The sequence below is a fragment of the Diceros bicornis genome, chromosome 5 (assembly GCF_020826845.1).
Source record: "Diceros bicornis minor isolate mBicDic1 chromosome 5, mDicBic1.mat.cur, whole genome shotgun sequence".
NCBI classification, from domain to species: Eukaryota; Metazoa; Chordata; class Mammalia; order Perissodactyla; family Rhinocerotidae; genus Diceros; species Diceros bicornis.
The window spans coordinates 97970090-97990335 of NC_080744.1; the positions used below are offsets into that span (position 1 = coordinate 97970090).

General features: G+C 51.0%; 1 protein-coding gene across 9 annotated transcripts in view; it reads right to left on the bottom strand.

Moving 5' to 3' along the window:
• ARNT2 (aryl hydrocarbon receptor nuclear translocator 2) overlaps nt 1–20246 on the bottom strand; it is a 121693-nt gene that overhangs the window by 23545 nt on the left and 77902 nt on the right. For all 9 annotated transcript variants that reach the window (XM_058542599.1, XM_058542603.1, XM_058542601.1 and 6 more), the window contains exons 8-11: nt 19435–19509; nt 13044–13195; nt 2885–2957; nt 1982–2105 (exon numbers count right to left, since the gene is read on the bottom strand). In XM_058542599.1, the coding sequence (XP_058398582.1) occupies nt 1982–2105; nt 2885–2957; nt 13044–13195; nt 19435–19509 (424 nt within the window). The remainder of the gene's footprint in view (nt 1–1981; nt 2106–2884; nt 2958–13043; nt 13196–19434; nt 19510–20246) is intronic.

A 20246-nucleotide genomic window follows, 5' to 3' on the forward strand; every position in this document is an offset into this window, starting at 1 on the left:
AAAAATTTTCTTGTCTTTTCCTGGAAGTGGTTTGGAAGTAAGACTTCCTTCCTTCTTTTCTTTTTTCCCCTTGAATTAGTGGTTATGTTTATATACACTTGAAGCTATATTTCCCTACAAATGTCAGAGATGAAATAGTATAAAGTGATGAGAAATTTCAGTTTATTACCCCTAGTCTAAAATATGTCTGAATCTTTGCTGAATTGATTTGATATTGGTTTTCATTTTTTTAAATATCTTTTGTATCTTTTAACAATTTTTATACTAATTCCAGGTGCTGGTGGTTTCATTTTTAATCACTACTGCTTTTCCAACCTAACACTTATTCTGTGTTCTAATATTTTGACTCATTTCACAAACAAGCATAATCTTTTGCAGGTAGTTTTTCCAGGAAGTATAAGTAGATGGCGCATGTCTGAGACTGTCTTTCTGTTGTTTCCATATATGAAAGCAGATGGATTGGTGGAAAAATTTTGGATATTTTCCTTTCCTTCTTTTTTGTCTGTTGATTTTTTTTTTTCTATTTTGTCGTCTTTACAGGAAGGCGTCTATGTTTGTATAATATTCAAATGAATTTCCCAGAAATGCTGTGGGTATCTGGTCAAACATTTCAGGCTTATGTGAAAGGAGAAAAACCTTTTAGATGTTCCACAACAATAGCACATCCTCTTGCTGGATGAAACTGTATTTCTCTATACAAGTCGAGGAAACACTGATGTAGGCGGGTGGCATGTGTGGACGGCCAGTGGGAACCAACTGCAGGGAGCTTCCATGTCGTGCTACCAGGTTTTCTGTTGGCAACTGGACACTGTGTTGTGCTGCACCTGCTGCTCTCGGCGGAAGGCAGCTCCCGCGCCCTCCTTGCCTTCTTGGCATCAGGTCCACAGCCGGGTGGGTGTGACAGCTGCGGTCTTCCACCACACATGCTGGCAACAGGAGGGTTGAGGTTTGCTCTCTTTCACCTGCCGGGGGGCCTCTCTGTCCTCCCTTCAGCCACACTGTCTCTAGCTCGTCAGCCCTACTAGGATGCTACCAGGGTTCCCTTCCAATTATAGCATTTCTCAGGCTTCCTTTGGGTAAGTCAGCTGGGTTCTCCCTTCAACTGATCCTGATTACACTGTATCTTGCAGAAATTCCTTGACCATGTGAAAATGGAAACTTTTTTCTGGATTTTGGATCCACCAAAGACATTTCTAAGTTTTATATTTTGCTAATCTTAGTGGTAATCTGAGCGGGAGAATGAGGCAGCTACATGCATGGGTTCCATGTGACAACTCAGAACTGCACCGTTTTCTCTAACAGCAATATGGACATAGGTAGGCAACCTAGTGACCATCATAGAGGGTTCACTGAGTGAATTATGGAACATCCATATAATGGAACTCTACGAAAGCCATAAAAGTGATTTAGATTGTTTAATGATCTGGAAATACTATTATTCATAATAAATTATCAAGTGAAAAAATTAAGCTACCAAACAGTATGAACTCAATTTTATATATAAAAAGAATTCATATGCGTAGAAAAAGACAGAAAAGACATACTTTTAAAAATTAAAGATAATTATATCCAGGTGGTAGGATAGTGGGTAGTTTTTTTTTTTACTGCATATTTTTATTTTAAAATGTGGTCCTCTCTACGTTAGGGATGAAGTTGAGATTTTTTTGACAGGGACTTGTCTTTGGCTTAGTAAAACTAAACTGCACTATGGATGAATAGAGCTCATTTATTCCAAACCCTCAAATTTGAAGACAAGATGTCAGAGAACCCAGGCTGCTTGCCCCAGGTAACAGGTAAGTGAGAGGCAAGGCCAGGAGTAGAGGCTCATCTGACTCCTGTATTCAGTGCTCTTTTTATACCCTCTGACAGTCACTGAAGACTCACCCTCCGTACCTTCTCCCTCAAGGGTGGCTACCTCTAGATGGCTGACAGCGACTGTAAACCCACATCCTTACAACCTCAGCGCTGTTTGGAAACTTACATGCACTGATTCCTGCAAACATCTCAGCAAACCGGGGATCCCTTTCCTGGGAAAAGATCGCATCTGCCTTTTCCACGGACTTCCCGGCCTCGTGAACTCCGGCTGGTAGGTTGGGGACAGGAACCTGTTTGCACATTAAAACACAATACATCCACGTGTGAGGCACAGAAGGTGTGCTTCCAGCGCTCACCAGCTCTCCTTTATCATGTCCCCCTCCCTCTGGAATCGCTGGCATTTCAGGCTTGAACATTTTGTAGGGTGGGGAGCTTTTCTATGTATGAAAGGCCAGAACAGATGGGTGGGGGTGTGAACCAGAGGTCACAGAAAGGATGACGGAGTCACACTGATTACTTAGAGACAAATAAAAATAATCAGCTTACTTTAAATATCAGGAAAAGTGAACATAAAGTTTAATTTATGAGAGAGGCCAAATACCAACACATGTTGCAGTTTCTCCATGTGCCAGAAGCAGCAGGAAGAGAAGGAGGAAGAGGAGAAGAAAGGGGGACTAAGGGTACGGAGAGGAGGGACACAGACAAAGGCAGGAGAAAGGGCTGTGAAGCTGGAGGACGGCCGGGTTCAGAATGTTCCTGCTGGCTTCTGAGCACTGGAGCTCACACACAGCCTTGTGGAGCTCCATCAGCCCTCTGACATTCTCAGGACTGGCTGACTATGGCTCATAGTTCTCCACCTGGGCTTCACATGCTTCACCCTCTTCCTGGCTCAGCTCTGCATGGAAGAGTGAGCAGACCCCCAGGGACCAAATAAATCTCCCTGCACTGTAGAGGGTGGGTGGAGCAATACACCTGTGGGCTGAGGGGCTCAAGCTAAGGGTTGAATTTAGTCCTCAGTCCATTGGGTTGGAGCCAGTTCCAGTTGGGAGAGAGTGTTCCAGAAATTCACCTGCGACAAGTCGTATGATGACAGCCCATCTCTCTGGTGCACCTCCAATTCTGCCTGCTGCTGCTGAAGCTGCCTGTGAGACAAGAAGTCAACAAAGGTCGTGAAGGGTCGCCACGGGGTCCCCGGGCTGAACCAGAACCTTCCCTGCTCTCCAAAGCCACAGTGGGTGACACCCAATTGATCTCTAAATTGTTTTCAATTTTTATTTATTTTATTTTTTTTTTGAGGAAGACTGTCCTTGAGCTAACATCTGTTGCCAATCCTCCTCTTTTTGCTGACGCAGATTGGCCCTCGGCTAACAGCTGCACCCATCTTCCTCTATTTTATATATTTGGGACGCCGCCACAGCATGGCCTGATGAGCGGTGCGTCGGTTCATGCCTGGGATCCGAACCTGCGAAGCCCAGGCTGCCAAAGTGGAGCGCGCATACTTAACCACTATGCCACTGGGCCGGACCCTGTTTTTTTTTTAACGCCCCAACTCAAGACTCTAAGCCCTGTATTTTAAGTTTAGGCAGCCAATATTTACACTTAAGCTTGGATTTACGACTTTATTTTATGCAGGGTAAAAAGACACCACACTAAAAGGGAGACATTTTAAAACAAAATTCAGAAAAGCAGTTGGGTTTAACACTGAATGAAGCTGTCGGCTTCAGCTAATGCTGACCTGTGAGCTTGAGGAGCTCACGTGACCTCATCCAACCCTCACACTAAACTTCCATCATGGTTACTTCAGCCACATTAAAATTAAGACACTGAAGTTCAAAGAGGCTACGTGGCTGTCCAAGCTGGCTGATTAGCAAGTGGTTCTGGCCTAACCGAGCAGGTCTGACCTGACGCTCCCAACCCTGCCTGCTCTGCTCTTGGCCACGACCAGCCTGCTCCATTTGGGAAAGAAAAAGACTCGTTAGAGAAAATGGCTGCTTTGTGTTTTAAAATATGGAAACTGGGTTACTTTCAAGGGACAGTGAACCCTACAGCCCAGAGCCTAAAACAGGGCAGGATGACAGGGTCCTCTTCAACTCCAAAAACCAAGATGAATGATGGGCAAAAAATTATTAGCAAATTACCAAAAAAAATTACACATACCTCCTGCCCACAAATCAATTCAAAAGACAAGAACAAACCATCCAAGCATTAATAAATAAATAGACAAACATACATATAACATGCAATATGTATACATATAATATACAACAACATATATAATACATATATATGTATAATAAGCAAGTATAGGGAAACATTTTACCATTAAAATAATCAAAATAAATGCAAATTAAAACAACCCTGAGGTACAATTTTTCACCTACTAAGTTTGTAAAAACATGTTCAGCATGGTGGCTTGGTGTTGAAACTACTACGGCTGCACTCTGTTGGAGAAGTGTGTGTGGACCATCTTCTTGGAAAGCAATATGGCGGCCCACAGTAGGAGCTAAGGACACAGTCACACTCTCTCAGGGGGTTGTCCTGCTGCTGGCAGTTGTGCTAAGGAAATTATGCAGCGGCAGGAACTAAGAGCCCCAAGCAAAGTGGGCTGTAACAGAGGTGAGACTTCGTAAATTATGTCTATTAATTTACTGAGTGAATGCTCCACGGTCACTAACAGTGACCACTGGGAAGACCAGCTGGAAACACCGGAAACTATGATAAGAGCATGTGGGAAAGCTCAGCACAGACGTTATGCACGCTGTGATTGTGGCTGTGAAGACTGTGTCCCGTGTCGGTGAACACAGGGCATTTGGAACACAGAAAGATAACTTAAGTGTTTCCATTAATTGGAAAGATTTCCTTGTTTATTTTCACTGTCTATTTTGAAGCAAGAACCATCTCAGTGGGCACCCCCCTTTTTTTTCAGGAAGATTGGCCTTGAGCTAACATCTGTTGCCAGTTTTCCTCTTTTTTCTCCCCAAGCCCCCAGTACATAGTTGTATATCCTAGTTGTAGGTCCTAGTTCTTCTACGTGGGTCATTGCTCCAGCATGGCTTGATGAGCGGTGAGTAGGTCAGTGCCAGGCATGTGAACCGGCGAACCCCGGGCTGCCAAACCAGAACTCGCAAACCCAACCGCTGTGCCACGGGGCCGAGTGGGCCCCTTTTAACATCTTCATGATCCAGCTTTTCTCACCCCTGGCTGTGCCCTGGGCAGGGAGGCAGCAGGACCCCACAGAGGAACCGCTCAGACACCTTCCTCTGGGCCTGTGGTTCAAGGAGGGCCAGCTAGACACTCAGCAGGGAGGAAGTGAGGGGAGTACGAGGGAGGGAAAGTCTGTTCATGAGCAGGGGGACGTCACTGGAAAGGAGGGGCAGGTACGGGTGTGGACCAGCTCAGTCAGAGGAGCAGGTCCCTGAAGAGGGGCCGCTGGCAGCGGGATAGCTGCAACCTGAAACACCCACAGCGCAGGCATGGCGAGGATCTGGAGGCCCCCACAGAAGGAGGCGGTGTGGTCAGACAGGCCCAGGGGGAGTTTGCCAACCGTACAAGGAAGGCAAGAAGGACACTTGCATCCAGTGTGCTGTGCCCGGCCCTTCTGCTGGGAGTCTGCATTCCCTGCAACTCACCTCAGGCTCACAGCATGAGCTATCAGCCCTCGAGGGAGGTATTTTTTAAACTCTCTTTACAAGTGAGGAAAATGAGGGTCAGGGATGCTAACGGTCTGCAGAAAGTAGATGGTGTTCTCGAAGAGAGCATCTCGAAGGTGGTTAGAAAGGGTTTAGTGAAGGGGTTACTTAACACGTGTGGGCAGTGGTATGGGAAACTCAACTTGGGTGGTGAAGAACCCCTGGGCTAGCATCAGGGGGAAGCACGACTTCCCAGGACTAGAGGGGCATGGGGGAGCAGGGGTCAGACCTGCGAGGAGCTGCCCGTCAGGAGCCTGGCTTCAGTGACAGATGCAGCCCCTGCCCACCTCCCTCCTAGCCTTCTATCACCCCACTGTCTCTGGCTAGTCCCAACACTGGCCAAACAACTGGAAGTCAGAGAGCAATGGAGCCACTGAATCCTGTCCATGAAGTTCACCCTCTCAGGCAACCAGCAGGGTAGGGTGTGGAAAGGTCTCAGAGGGCAAAGGTGACTATCGACACAACCCCCAGGCACGCCTTGCTTCTCCAATTCCACACGCAAGCCGTCTGGGTCACACTAAAGAGGGATTCCTTTGACCGACTACTCTCGGCTCCTAAGGACAGAACACACAGAGGTGATCTTGTCCACAGTTCCCCAGGCACAGCAACCCCTGGCACATCATCTCTTCTGACTGGCAATTGGCCAGTCTCTGCTTGACCTCCTGTGCTTGGAGCTCACTGTTTTTTGAGGCAGCCTGCTCCATTTGTGGACAGAAACAATTATAAAAAGTTTGTCCCCAAAATAGCCCAAATCTACCTTCCTACCACTCCCATTTTGAGTTCCAATTCTGGAGAAACACAAAATAGGTCGAATTCTGTTTCTAAACGCTTTTTCTCAGCATTCGAAGAGACGTACAATCTGAACACTATTCACTCCTCCAGCCACGCCTCTCACCGCTGTGCCTCTGCTGTGTGTGCATCCCCCACAAGGGAAGACCTCCTAGAAGAGAGCCCCAGCAAACAGCTCACTTAGATCTAAGCCCAGATGAGCCATCTATTCAGTGGCGTGTGCTGAAATGCCCCCGCCAAGCTGCGTGCTGAGTGCCGGGGAGAGAAGGACGACGCAGAGCCCACGCGGTCCCTGCCCTCACGGAGCCGACTGTCTCCAGGGGAAGACGGACAGGTCAGTAAGCGATTGCAGTGTGCTGAGTTAAGAGCCACGATGTGGGAAGAACGAGGTTCTAGAACGAGCTTCTATCTGAGCCCATAGTATGTCTCCTAACCTTGGTGAGAGCCCAGGGCAAAGGTTAACGATAAAACCAGCAGCCTGTGACTTCCCACCAGGCAGCCTAAGCCCATACTTGTAACACCAGGAGCACTAAAAACAATTTTCCAAAAAAAAAGAGATTTCAAAAAATTTAAAAAGAATCAATATACTCATCAATAGGAAAATCATGACTTACTATATTTTCCTATTCCTACTTTATAGTTTTGCTTTGCTTTATTTTGATCTACATCTTGAAGCCACCGTCATCTTTCATGTGCAGGGCCTCTAAAATCTCAGTCCTCTGCCAACATTTTCACATCTCTGCAATGTTCCCATTTTACAAATAAAGAAAGCGAGGCTCAGAGAGAGTTCAATGCCCCCCCACCAGCTGGGGGACAAGAGCTGATGACTGGAAACCAGACGCATCAATGCTGTGCCAGGGCGACACAGCTCGATACAGGGCACACAGGATTCAAATCCAGGTCTGTCTGGCTGGGGAGCCTGCACCCTGTCCCATGGTGTAACCAAGTCCATCGCTCCATGTCTCCCATCCCACAGCTGTGGGCCCAACAAGACACCATTTCGAGCCACCAGGGGAGAAAAAAATCTGTTCTTTGGGATTTCTGTGGGATTGGAACAGTGAACTCCCCTCCATGGCAGGAATCTGTGGAACATCCTCTCTTCCTTGCACAATTTTCCAGACCCCAACCTTCAACCCACAGGTGTTTTTCCAGGATTTAATGACCACTCCCACCAGCCCAGCAAAGAATCTTAGTGAGTGGGCACGGCCACTGTGCAGGTTGTGCTGCTGTGCCCTGGGTGCTTGGCCGTAGGGTGAGTGGAGCAGAAAGCCAGCCCTCACCACTCTCCCGGCTGCATACTCCGTGAGAGAAAGTGTGCGCTTCTATTTTGCAGGAAGGTGTGGTGTGGACCAAGGCGTTAGGATGGGAGTTTGGGGCTCCTAGACCAGACGAAGAAGGCCTTTCACTGGGATGTAGAAAACAAGGTCTCAGGCTCGGCTGGCAGATGCCCAGGATCCTCACCTCACTCCCTCTATGGTTTGGACATCAGCATCTCTGACCCACAGCTCTGGTTTCCGCTTCCAGAGCTAGAAGAAGTGCTGACCTGCAGGCCACCCCATCCTGAGAATAGGCCTGAGGAGGTTTCTCGAACATTTCGCGGCAATGTAATAAAAATAAACCTTGGTGTGCTTGCAGATTCCAGAGCAGGAGAAACGCGGCTGCTCAGCAGAAAGCTGGCGACAGCACAAGTGAGGGAACCAGGCTCTCACTGAGCAAAGGGCTGCCCCCCATCAGCTGGGGCAAGAGCTGACGACGGGAAGGCAGACATACCAAGCCCGGCTTCCCGTCAGTGCGGCCTCCCTGCGTCGGCGAGTGCAGGGTGCCGGGCAGATGCCGCCAGTTATCTTGGACGCTCACTGGACAGAGCTCTTATTCAGCCTGAGTCAGCGAGCCAGCAGCCTTAGGGGAGCATTCAGAGGCAGCCTGCGACTGTAGCCCTGGGAGTAACTGGAATCTTGCTCGGAGGCAGCTGGGGGCTCAGCAAACTCAGCTGACCAGAGTGAGACTCATAATACCCACCACTGGTTGAGCACTGTTGGCATGTATAATACCCACCACTGATGGAGCACCGCTGGCATGCCCATTGTGAAGGGCTCTGAATGCCCCTTAAGGGGTTTGGAATTGATTTGATCAGGGACAGGGAGCACCGTGAGTGTGTGTTTTAGAGAGATTGCTCCTGGGGCTACACAGAAGGCAAGGGGAGCTGGTCAGAAAGAAGGATGGATAGCCACCTGAGAGATGGCGAAGGGCTCGACTGGGGCCCTGGAGAAGAGGCAGAGGAGGAGGAGACGGGCTGAGAGAACCCCAGACAGAACCTGTGGGGCCCCAGTTCTCTGCCAGGCCGCCTGCTGCAGGTGGGTGAGAGGGTGGGACCCAGGACAAATCCCAGGTAGGGCCTTGGTGACCAGGTGCGTGGGCCCCTTCCCGGCTCTATGCTCTGCAGAGACGAGGAATCCCTACTCCCAGCCTCCTGCCCACTACCGACCAGCGGGTGCCTGGGTCCGAGGCTGCCATGCCATCACTGAGTATGCGAGGGCTATCGACGGGCTCTGAGACGCCCAGCGTGACTACAGGCATGGTGGAGTTGAAGGGAACACATACACCAGCAAAACATGCAGATGTGGTTGTGAAGACTTACAATGGCTTTGGAGCGGTGCTGTTGCAGGAAAGAGGGCTCGGCCGAGCAGATGCAGAAGGAAAAGACGCGGGAAACAAAGAAACATAGCACTCAGGTAGTCAAATGTGAAAAGGCCGATATGAGTCCTGCTCAGGAACAGCCCATCACTCGTCTCTGTAAAAGAGTGTCGACTCCCAATACCAAGACATGGGCACACTTCAAAGTTGTGCAGCCAGCATGTAAGACCGCAGCCTGTGTTTTCTGAGCTTCATTCCGGCATCGTTTTCCAGCATCAACATAACAGGAAAAAATGCAGGAGTGATAAAGAGGCTTTCTTTCCAGCAGCTTCACACAAATGCTAATCATTAAACGCTCCATTTCTCTGGGAAGTTTCTTTTGGATGCTCCTGACTGACTGCAACTAAGCTTGCAATTTTTTTCCCCCCAGCCCAGAGCATTTAAGGACCTTTCCATAATAAGTCTGCCTGCTGCTGGCTAAGTTTAGCCACAAACTTGAAAAAGGGCCTCTTCACATCCATGGTGGTCACTGCCTTCTGCTGTCCACAGTAAACTTCTCTGAGTACCTTCACCCACTGAAGACCTCTCAGTCCAGAAGACAGAGGTCAGTCTTCCGGTGTGAGTCCGCCATCCGAGGGGCATTCTCATCCCATCTAACCTCAATGACTGCCAAGAGCACCTGTGTTGAGAAAATACATAGGGACACCCCTGGATGGAATGCTTGTTCTGTTCTGTCAACGCTCCCTGACATTCAGAAAAAAAGATTGAAGCCTCTGCCCGTGGCTGCTTCTAGGAGGAGCATCTTCACCTTCCTTCCAGGCCCCACGCAGGCGGCCTGCCGGATGCTTCCTCAGAGGCCCTGGGGGGCCGGGTTCATTGTCTGCCTCCTCTGTGCTCTCACATCAGCTTATCTGTCCTTCCCTTCTGCCGCTTCTCGCTTCTCACGTTCTCCATGTGACAGGAGCCTCCCTGGGACTCCTCCCTGTGATGGGCTCCTCCTTGGTGGCAGGGACCATAATGGAGGCACCTGGAATCAACCGGATGCCTGGCACAGGACTGTGTCCCTTCAGTGTGTTCCGTGACTATCTGCTGGGTTGAACTGAGTCACAACAAAAGCATGGACTTTGCTGGCTGACGCTTAAATAAATGTTGAAAGTGAGTGAAGGAGATGAACAATGTAAAAGTACCAAAAACCCAAAAAAGAGGAGCTTCAGTTTGCTCTTCTATCTAAATCTAGAGGACTGCCGAGTCCCCAGCCTGGGTCCACCATCTGTCCCGCAGAGGACGGACCACACTTGCTATGGGAGCGGCTTCAGCCACGGTGGGACTCGAGTTTGAGGGCAGGGCACAGTCTGTTCCTGCGACACCCTGAGAGGCTCTCCCTCGTCCACAGACACCAGGACCACACATGGCCACGGGAAGGCCTGGCAGAAAGCACAGGTGTGGGAAGGGACGAAGCGAGCAGATGGGGTGAACGGAAGAGAAGGAGGAACAGGATATAACAGCGAGGCTCCCACTAAGGACCAGTCAGTATGTTGGCACAGAAGGATGAAAGTTCTAGAATAGTGTCCATGGCTCTTGCCCACTTCCACGGCTTCTGGCACAGGCAGCCAACATGGCTTCAGAGGGGCCATGACAGGAGGTGCGAGCCTGGGGACGAGCTGCGGCTTGACCAGATGCTGAGATCCGGGCTGGCATTTGCCGCCTCCTCTTCCTTCAGGATCCTCCCCCTGGGCTCCCACTACTGTACTGGGCTCCAGCCCATGACCTCCATCCCTGGAGCTCCTGAAAGGGAGGCCTGTACCCCACCTTCATGCCTCAGTCTGCTGAACAAAGAAAAGGCCGTGGGACCCTGAGCTGGCTTGTCTGACACTCACTCCGGTTTCTCAAGCTTCACTGCATTCTTCAAGGCCAGGGCCAGACATGGGCCCAGCACCAGGGGGGGCCGCTCTGCTCCCTGAATGAAGAACCCCCTCCTGCCCACGTTGGGGAAGCAGGAGAAGTCAAAACCCTCAGCTCGACCGAGTTTACCAAGCAGCGACTAGATAAACTCAGATACAGAAGAAAATAAAATAACGTCATCTCTTTGCACCCCTGGGTCTATGACTTGTGCCATTTGTCCCTGCTCTTCTCACAACCAAGAAAGTCTTGACTGGGAGACGGAGGTCTAAGAAGAACCAGAGTATCAAGTCAGCCACCCTACATACCTGAGTGAGATGATAACTTTGGGGGGTACTAGTGCCAAACCCAGAGTGCCCTAGCAGCCAAGGCAAAAAGGGGAGTTGGTCAGACCACTGCGGGGACGATCAGTGAGTGAGTTACTCAAGTGGGTCCCCGGTGGAGGCAGAAGCCAGGTTGCCCGGGGTGAAGAAGGGACGGATGGTGAAGGGGGGCAGGGCCAGCGGGAGAGAAAGCTTCAGCGGGTTGGCAAGACAGGGGTCTCTGAAGACCAGGAAGTCATGTGCCTGCCTGAAGCCCCAGGGAAGGAGCCTGCGGCGAGGGACCGGATCAGAAGTGCGGGCCGTGGGGAACAGAGGGTGTGCTGGGAGCTAGAGAGAAAGAGGGACCAGCCGTGGAGGGAGGATGCTTGCCCTTGCCAGGAGCCAGAGAGGGGGACAGGAGGGGATGGAGATGGACACTCTCAGGGACAGGAGGGGGTTCACATGGACGGTCCTGGCTTTCCCGTTCACTGGAAGTCAAGATGATCTGCTCAGAGTTCGAGGAAGAAAGTGGGTGAGGGCATGTCAGGAGCCCACAGGAGACCTGGGGCAGCCTGTCCGGAATGAGCCAAGAAATGGCCAAGCGGCTACAGCGGGTGGCAGAGGCGTCCTGCTGTGAACTGTCAGGAACGACCGCTGCAGACACCGTCCCCTGGGCGGCTCTGCGCCTGCCCCCCTAGAGGGCTGCATGCGCACGATCCACATGCAGGAGCAGAGGAGGGGAGTTCTGCTATTCTCTCTGTGTCACGGACCAGGCAACTGAGGCTTAGCAAGGGTGGGGGACTTGCCCAGTTGGGAGCCGTCTGGTCACCTGCCGTCTGAGGGATCTGCGTGGACCTGTCTGTCCAGCTCTGCGCCTTGTGGCCCAGGAGCAGGGCTGAGGCTGAGACACAGAGGGTGGTGCTGCCTGGAAAAGAGGCTGCTGCGTGGGGCCCAGAGGGGAGCGCCTGATTCAGGGAGTGGGATACGCGATGGGGCCACGGTGACTGCTGGGAGGCTTCAGTCTCCAGAGAGGCTGTCCGCGGGGGGCGGGGGGGAGGCAGGGGCGGAAACAGACCCCGTGCCAGTGTTGAACCCAGGAAAACAGAGGACGGTGGTACCACTGAGCGGTGTGGGGAGACGTGAGGGCAGTTCTCAGGATGTCAGCTCATCGCCCCCCACTGCAGGCTGCAGTCGCCCAGCACACTGAGCACAGCTTCCTCGTGCTCATGTACAGCTAGACATCATTTTACCACTGTTCTAGCTGGTCCTTTGGCCTTGTATTTCCTGGAGAATAAATCCAGAGAGGAGGCGGGACCTGCCCACAGCCCGCCAGCCTCACTGAATCCTCACGCCAACCCCATGAGGGAGGTATCATCACCCCTTCCACAGATGAGGAAGTGAAGGCTGCTAGATGGAGTGACACACAGGTCAAGGTCACCTGGCCCCAGTGCTAACACCTGTGGGTGCAGCTGTGGTGAGGCTGGCAGAGATCCTGGGCCCCCAGGCCCTGAGGAAGAGGAGACTGGGCAGCAGAGAAACTGTGCGTCCCTGAGCCGCACATTCCTCTGCCCCCGGCCTCAGCAGGACGAAGAAACCAGGCATAAGCAGCTGGCACACCAGGGAGCTGCCAGGGACTACACCCAGCTGCAGTCTGCTGGGCTCTGTGCTCAGGGGAGGAGAAGAGGAACAGAAATCGAGCACCTTGAACCAACTGCTGGGAGCATCACTTGGCCCCGGAGCCTTACTGATCTGGAGGGCAATGGGAAGGGGAACGTGGGAGGGGAGCAGTGACCGGGACAGCGTCTTCCCTCTCCTTGCTCCTGTCCCTGTAGGGATCTCCAGCTGCAGGTGCAGCCAGAGCCTGCCGGGAAAGACGAGCCCGAGAAAGGGCGGCAAAGGACAGGCGCGTACGCACTTGACGTTGGTGTTGGTGCAGATGATGTACTCAATCTCGTCAGAATAGGGATTCTGGAAGGTGAAGCTGCTGGTGCGGATCAGCATCCACTCCCGGTTCTTCGTGCGGAATCGATACATGACCGACAGCACCTGGCCTTTCAGCTTGACCACCTGAGAAAACATTCGGAGAAGGAAGTCAGCGGGAGGCACGGTGGTGCCAGACAGCAGGAGGGAGGGACACCAGGCCACGCAGTTGCTGCGAAGGCCAGCAGGAGCTCAGAATAGGGCACTGTAGCTGAAAGACAGCAAAAGGGGGAGTGAGAGCAACAGGGCGAGAGAGCAGGTAAGCCATGGGAACCCTCTGTCTCCCTCCTCTTTGAAACAGGCACTGCATTCGGGGCATTCTGTCACCACCATGTGGGAAACCAACTCGTCAATGCCCGTTTTATATCAGGACTTCTTAGCTTTTACAAATCAGATCATGAAAACTCTACAAGCTGGAGTGTTTCCCTTTTTGCCTTGGCTGCTAGGGCACTCTGGGTTTGGCGCTAGTACCCCCCAAAGTTATCATCTCACTCAGGTATGTAGGCATATTGTATTCATGGATTAACTTCTTCATACCTCACATTAAAAAGTTCTTAGCCTGTGCTTAATATTATAAATTGGATTAAAGGTACTCTTTGGGAGGAGATGTAATAAAATGATAAATTCGTATGCCTTATCTATTTGCAGGAATGTATCTATTATTATTTTTATGTTGCAGGATGGTTTCCCAAATACTTCCAAACGTATTCCTTCAGGTACATCCTCACAAGAGTTTGGTGAGGTGGGCTTTACTATTTACAGACGACAATACTGAGTTTCAGAGACATTAAATAAGTTGCCCAAGATCAGACAACTGTGGTGGAAAAGCTGGGACAGGAACCAAGATCTTGCTTCAGAACCACAAGTTTGTCTCTCTGGATACACTTCGCTCTTCTGCTCTTTGTGGACACACACAGTCTGTGCACATGCAGAAACACAGAGACGTGTAAAAGCGTATCAGACAGGCAGACGGTGGCATTCAGGGGCAGTTCTCATGGCTGAAGCATAAACGGAAGAAAGAGAAAGGATACAAACGGCCGGGGGTGGGTCTAGGCCTGGGTGCGATTATACCCCTGGACAAAGCAAGGTGAGCAGGAGCTCTCCTCTCCACAGGCCTGTACACCCCAGAGCCTGGGCTGGTTGGACGGGGAGGGCTCTGGGCCCACGGCAGCAGGCTCGCCTGACTATGAGACCACAGTGTGATCAGAGGTGAGAAGGGGGGCCTGGTCCCATGGCGCAGGGAAGGCCCAATCCCCTTTCCTAACTCTCCACACCTGTAGTTTATTCCCAGTCGAATGTCAGTGGGCAGCAGGGGGCAGGGACTTCTGGGTCACCTGAGTCCCCCCCCACCCTCAGCCCAGGGCCTGGCTCAGAGCAGACGCTCGGAGCACATTCCCCGAAATGACTAGTGCTGGGCTGATACACCTGGGGTGACGGACAAGGCTCCCTGGTGGGAAATCCCCGGTGATGAAGAAAGCAGATCGAGAGCTCGAGGAGGTGGGAGACCCTTCGTGGCCCCATGTGTGGGAAGGCACCACGGGGCGGGGCGGGGCAAGGACGCTGCGGGGTTGCCGCCTGCCGGCAAGTGAGCTGGCTCCTTCCTCACAAGGCCAGAGGACAAGGCCATGCGCCCTCAGGCTGGCATTCGAGGGCGGCCCACAGGGGCCTCCTCTGTGTCTGCACAAAGCACAGGGGAACTAGGCAGCCGCCCCCACACTTTGACACCCATGTCTCTGCACTGAGAAAAGGTGCACGAAGGGTGCTCTTTTGTGTCCCTTCTGACCGGAATGCCTGAGATGCTGTGAAATTTTTTAGCTCCATGTAACAAGCACTCACAAGGCATTGCCCATGTGCAAAGCTCAACCTGGGAGATGCGGATGAAGAACAGAGGAAGGAGCCACAGCCCTGCGCCCTTCCAGGGGCCAAGCTACAGGCTAAGCATCTTACACATGTTACCTCACACAGCCCAACAGCTTTTGTGCACCTGGAAACTGAGCCTCAAAAATCCTGCCTAAGGCCTCATGCCTAAGGAGTGGCAGAGGCGCGGGGGACTCAGATCTACCCGACCCCAATGCCCACTGTCTTCTCATGAATCCCTGTAGCTGGCAGGCTCTCTGTCCCCAAAGAGCTTCTCCCCCAGCACGGCCTATCGAGAACTGTGATGCAGAGGGAGCACACCAAGGACCACTCCAAAAACCCAAGATCAAGTGCCCCGGCGTTTCCAGGAAGCCGAGGCGACAGCCTGTTCTCAGGATCCAGAGAGGGTTCCTGGGGGAGATGGGGCCTGGAACACACGTTGGAGGGTGGATAAAATGTGGGCAAGTGAAGCTCTGTGGGGGGCTCTCCTGGCAGGAGGCACAGAAGGAGCAAATGTGTGGAGGCTGGGAACCCTAAGGTGTGGGGGGAACTGGACCACACAGGTAAGGCAGTGCAGGTGTCGTGGTCCAGGCCCGAAGACCCAGCTGATCTATCTGACTGTGCTCAAGTCAGCAGTGATGCTAACACCTGAGAGCACAAGGCCAGGCGTAGACCCCGCCCAGCACAGCTTGTCATGACAGCAGCTCTGATCACCCTCCTCGTCCTCACGGAAGGCATCTGAGCAGAAAGGAGAGGATGTGACAGGAACCTGCTTCAAATCTCACGGGGCTCCACTCTTCCATTCGACTTCTAGGTAAACTGTGATCCAGGGAGGGGATCCAAGAGCAGATTCAGACTTCCTGGCCCTGGACTGGCACACGGTCACCCCACAAACTCAAATTCCTCACCAACTCGATCACACTCGAAGGTGCTCACTGCTGGGCCATTCAGACGCTTTTGTTTAAATCTAGAGTTCCAGGCTGCCTCTGAGCTGACACAGCCCCTTCCCCGCTTTTGTAAAAATAAGCCACTTCCCTTTATCCACATTCGTCCCCCACCCTGGCTGCCAGCGGCTGGAGCCCAAAGCACACAACGCGGGCTGGGGCCCGGCACACTCCAGGATGTCCTTGAGGCTGCCTGGCTGCTGCCGGCTGACCCTGTGACCTGGCCAGGCACTCAGGCCTTGCTGCTCTGGCTTCGCCTCCTGTCTGAGGAATGAGGTGGCTGCTCACAGAGCGAGGGTTACTTAAGCTGGACACCAGGGCAGGATCAGACATTCCATTCCTTTTTTTTGCTTTTCAAAACCAACTGGGTTCTGACAGTGTCAGCAGTTTAAAATCTCAGATGTGCTGTCAGATAGAGAGGCCTGTGTGCAGGGCGTGGAGACAGGGAGGGATGCTCTGGAAGGAGGCAGGCTCCAGCCCTAGCTCTATTGTGGCCTTGCTGTGTGACCCAGGGTAGGTGGCTGAACCTCTCTGAGTCTTGGTGTCCACTGCAAAAAAGTGGGGATGACAACATCCTGTGTGGGGTTGAGGATTACATAAGATAATGTGTGACAAAGGATCAGGCTGGTTACCACAGTGAGGGGAGGCCCTAGCACTGTTAGAGCTTCATCCCCATATACCCAGAAAAATGAAGCCAACCCAGTCCAAATGGCAGTGCTGGACCATGCCAAGTTTATAATAATTTCCACATATTTAACAAAGACGTGGCATAAAAGATATATTCTTATAGTGTTTAACTATTCCAATTCCACATTTTTCCAAAGTGACAGTCACTTGCTAAGGGTGGTGATCCATTTAGACTACATTATCAAGAGCCACCCACGTGTAAACGCCACACTTCGTGGTGGAGATGATGTTCACCATCAGATGTGGAGCCTACCCGCAGGAGCTTATGTTTTAGTAGAGTGGACACAAACACACACACACACAGGGAAATCAGTGGACAAATAAACAGTTAAAAACTGGAATAGTTGTTTTGGAGAAAAACAAGGGGCTGAGAAGGAGTTGGAGGATCTTTCTCAGACAGGGTAGTCATTGATGGTACCTCTGAGATGACATGACTTAAAACCTAAAAGATAAGAAGGTGTCAGTCATTGAGAGAGAGAGAGAAGAGCATTCCAGTCAGAGGGAACACATGCAAAGGCCCTGAGGTGGGAAAAAGCATGATGTGTTCAAGGAACCAAAAGAAGACCAGTGCAACCCACAGGTAGTGAAGAAATGAGGATGAGACACGCAGGGTGAGGTTCCTGTTGATCACGCAGCCATAGTGAGGGCTGGGATTTGATTCCAGGTGCACTTTTTAAGTAAAGATGTGTCAAAACCTAATTTATGTTTTCAGAATGGCTTGGACTAGGACAAGAGTAAAAGCAGGAGACCAGCAAGGAAGCTGTTGTAAATTCAAGATGAGAGATAGGGTGGGCTCTCAAGGTGAGCAGGAAGGAAGAGGGCAGGGGCTGGACCACCGATGTCCTTGGAGGTGTAACAGAAGGACTTGATGATGGATGGGGGAAGTGAGACCAAGGAAGAGTGATGAACGTTTCTTGTTTCGGGCCTGTGCAACCAGGTGGATGGTGGTGCAAGGGAGACTGGGGGCCGGGAGAGGAGAATCAAGTATTCTGTGTTGTAAGGTTAAGGGGTGTTCAAGCGCAGGAGTGGAGCTTGAGGGACAGTATGGGCTGGAGTCACCCAGTAGATAAAATTGCTGAGGGAGATACTACAGAGAGAAAAGGAGAGAAGGCAGTTGAGGACAGAGCCTGGGGGCCCCAGGACTGGGGGAAGCAGGCAGACGACAAGGGACGACAAAGGAGCCTGAGAAGTGGAAGGAAATCCAGGAGTGGGTGATGATTCGAAAGTAAAGACCAGACTGTGCAGGGAGCAGGAGGGTTAAGAGATCTGCCCACGTACATGGCGTATAACTGGAGGACAAGGTCTATTTGTGCAGACACAGCAAGGCCTTCAGTAGGAGGGCTCATTCTGAAACACTCGTAAAGCAGAATGTTGAGAACTTCTTGCAGATGAATCACAAACCATTATTTCCTCTTCAAGAGTAATTCATAGGCCTCTTTTCTCATAACATTGCCTGTTCCTTTTTTCCAGGGGCTGAGGTGAGATGCCAGAGCCCTTTGAGGAATGTGCTCTTTCTCATCACAGTTGAACCTGTGCTCAAGAGGCGACAGGTCCTCAGTTAGGGTCCTGGTTCTCTCACTCATCAACCCTGTGACCTTAGAGGCTCTCACCTCACTGAGTGTCACTTTACTCACTGTTACATGAAGGTAATAACGCCCCCCTCCCATGACTGCTGAGCAGATTCAAGAAAGTGGTGTATGCAGAAGGGTTTCCCTAGTGCTGACACGTGGTAGTGCTCCGTGCACAGCAGCTAACAGTAATGATGCTCATGACTCAGTTATTGGGGTGGCCTTCCTCTCAGGCTCCCAAAAGCCATCCTAAATTCTTCTCTCGCCTTCACCGTCTCTATGCAAAGCATCACTAACCCGGCATGTCTCCTCAAGTTGCCTCCTCTTTTAATTGCCACGGCTCCTGCTCCATTTCCTGTCTCATCACCTCTTACCTGGACAATTGAAACAGCTTCCCAACTTGTCTTTTGTTCCAGCTGTTTCCCACAAACCTGGGCTACCAAAATTGTTTTTCAAAAACACTAGTCTGCTTAAAATCCTCAAAGGAATCCTCACTTAAATGACTCAGGAGAGAACTGAAATTCCTCAGCATGGCAGATGCTTCATAACCTGGGTTCACCAGCCTCATTCTTTACCACGGCCCACCTCCTCCCAAAAGTCAGCCAGCGTCACTCCAGCCATAAGGAACTACTTATAATGCTCCTAATAGGCCATGTTATTTTGCATCTCTGGTGCTGGTCCCCCAGTCTAGGATGTTCTGTCATTTCTTTTATTTATTTATTTATTTATTTTTGTGAGGACGATCAGCCCTGAGCTAACATCCATGCCAATCCTCCTTTTTTTGCTGAGGAAGACTGGCCCTGGGCTAACATCCACGTCCATCTTCCTCCACTTTATATGGGACGCTGCCACAGCATGGCTTGACAAGCAGTGCGTTGGTGCGCACCGGGATCCGAACTGGCGGGCCACAGGCTGCCGCAGCAGAGCATGTGCCCTTAACCGCTGTGCCACTGGGCCGGCCCCTGTCATTTCTTTTATGCACATCCTTTAAGACCTATCCCAACAGTTCCCTCTCCTGGGAGACTGTTCCTGCCTCTTCCCCACATTGTTAACCTCTCCATCCTCTGCTCTTTCCCCATGACAGAGTAATGACTTCCTAATGGGTCTGCCTTCCTCACTGGACTGTGAGCTCCTTTATGGCAGGGGCCCAGACTGATGCCCTAAGTAGGACCTTGTAGCCTGCCTGGCACGTTGTAGGACTAGTGTCCTGTCTGCCACATCCATGTGTATCCAAGGTTCTATATCAGCTGTAAATGGGCACTGGTGGTACCTGCTGGAAGCTCTCACGCAGATGGCTCTGATCCTCAGAGTGGCAGAATTCCAAAATGTCCTTTCCTAGAAGATCCTAAATAAAGAGACAAGCTTTAATCATTCCAAACCCCATTTTTCATTATTTATATATCACTGTTAGACAAGAGTGTTCATTTACACCCCTTTCAACCCATCTCCTTTACCTCACCCCACCATAAGGGGAAAAAGAAGTAGATGCAAATTTTCCCTTGGAGCGATCATGGAACTGGCTTCTGGTACCCACTCTTAAGTTCCTTTGGCATACTCAGTACCAACTTCTAATTTTGCTAATGAACTAGATCAGCAGCTTCAGAATGCAATTTTATTTTTGTTTTCTCTGGAGAGGCAAACTGCAATAAACATATTTTAATAAACGTAAAAAGAAAGCAAATGATAGCAGGAGGACAGATGTGTTGCCCGTGAAAACTGGAATTGTTTACTTGTGGAAACTGTAGCCCTCTTGTGGCTGGAGAAATGCTGTTATAACAGAACTGTACTTGTTAAAAGCCTGTTTACTATCTACTTTCACTCGCCTAGGTTTTATTCAAAGGACCGAGCATCAACCCAAGACAAAAGTGTGTTTAACAATGAAACCAACCAGAATATGATAAACCGTCAAAAGGCAACTCCAAACGTGTTATAGGAAAGTGGTCCAGTTGGAAGTGTCTTAAATGGCAAAAAATTTAAACTAACTCGCTGATCAGAACCCAAATCAGCAAACGGCCTCAGTGGGAGCTGACACCGACAATGGAAAGGAAGTCTTATCTGTGTGCCAAGAAGCATCTAGATGCT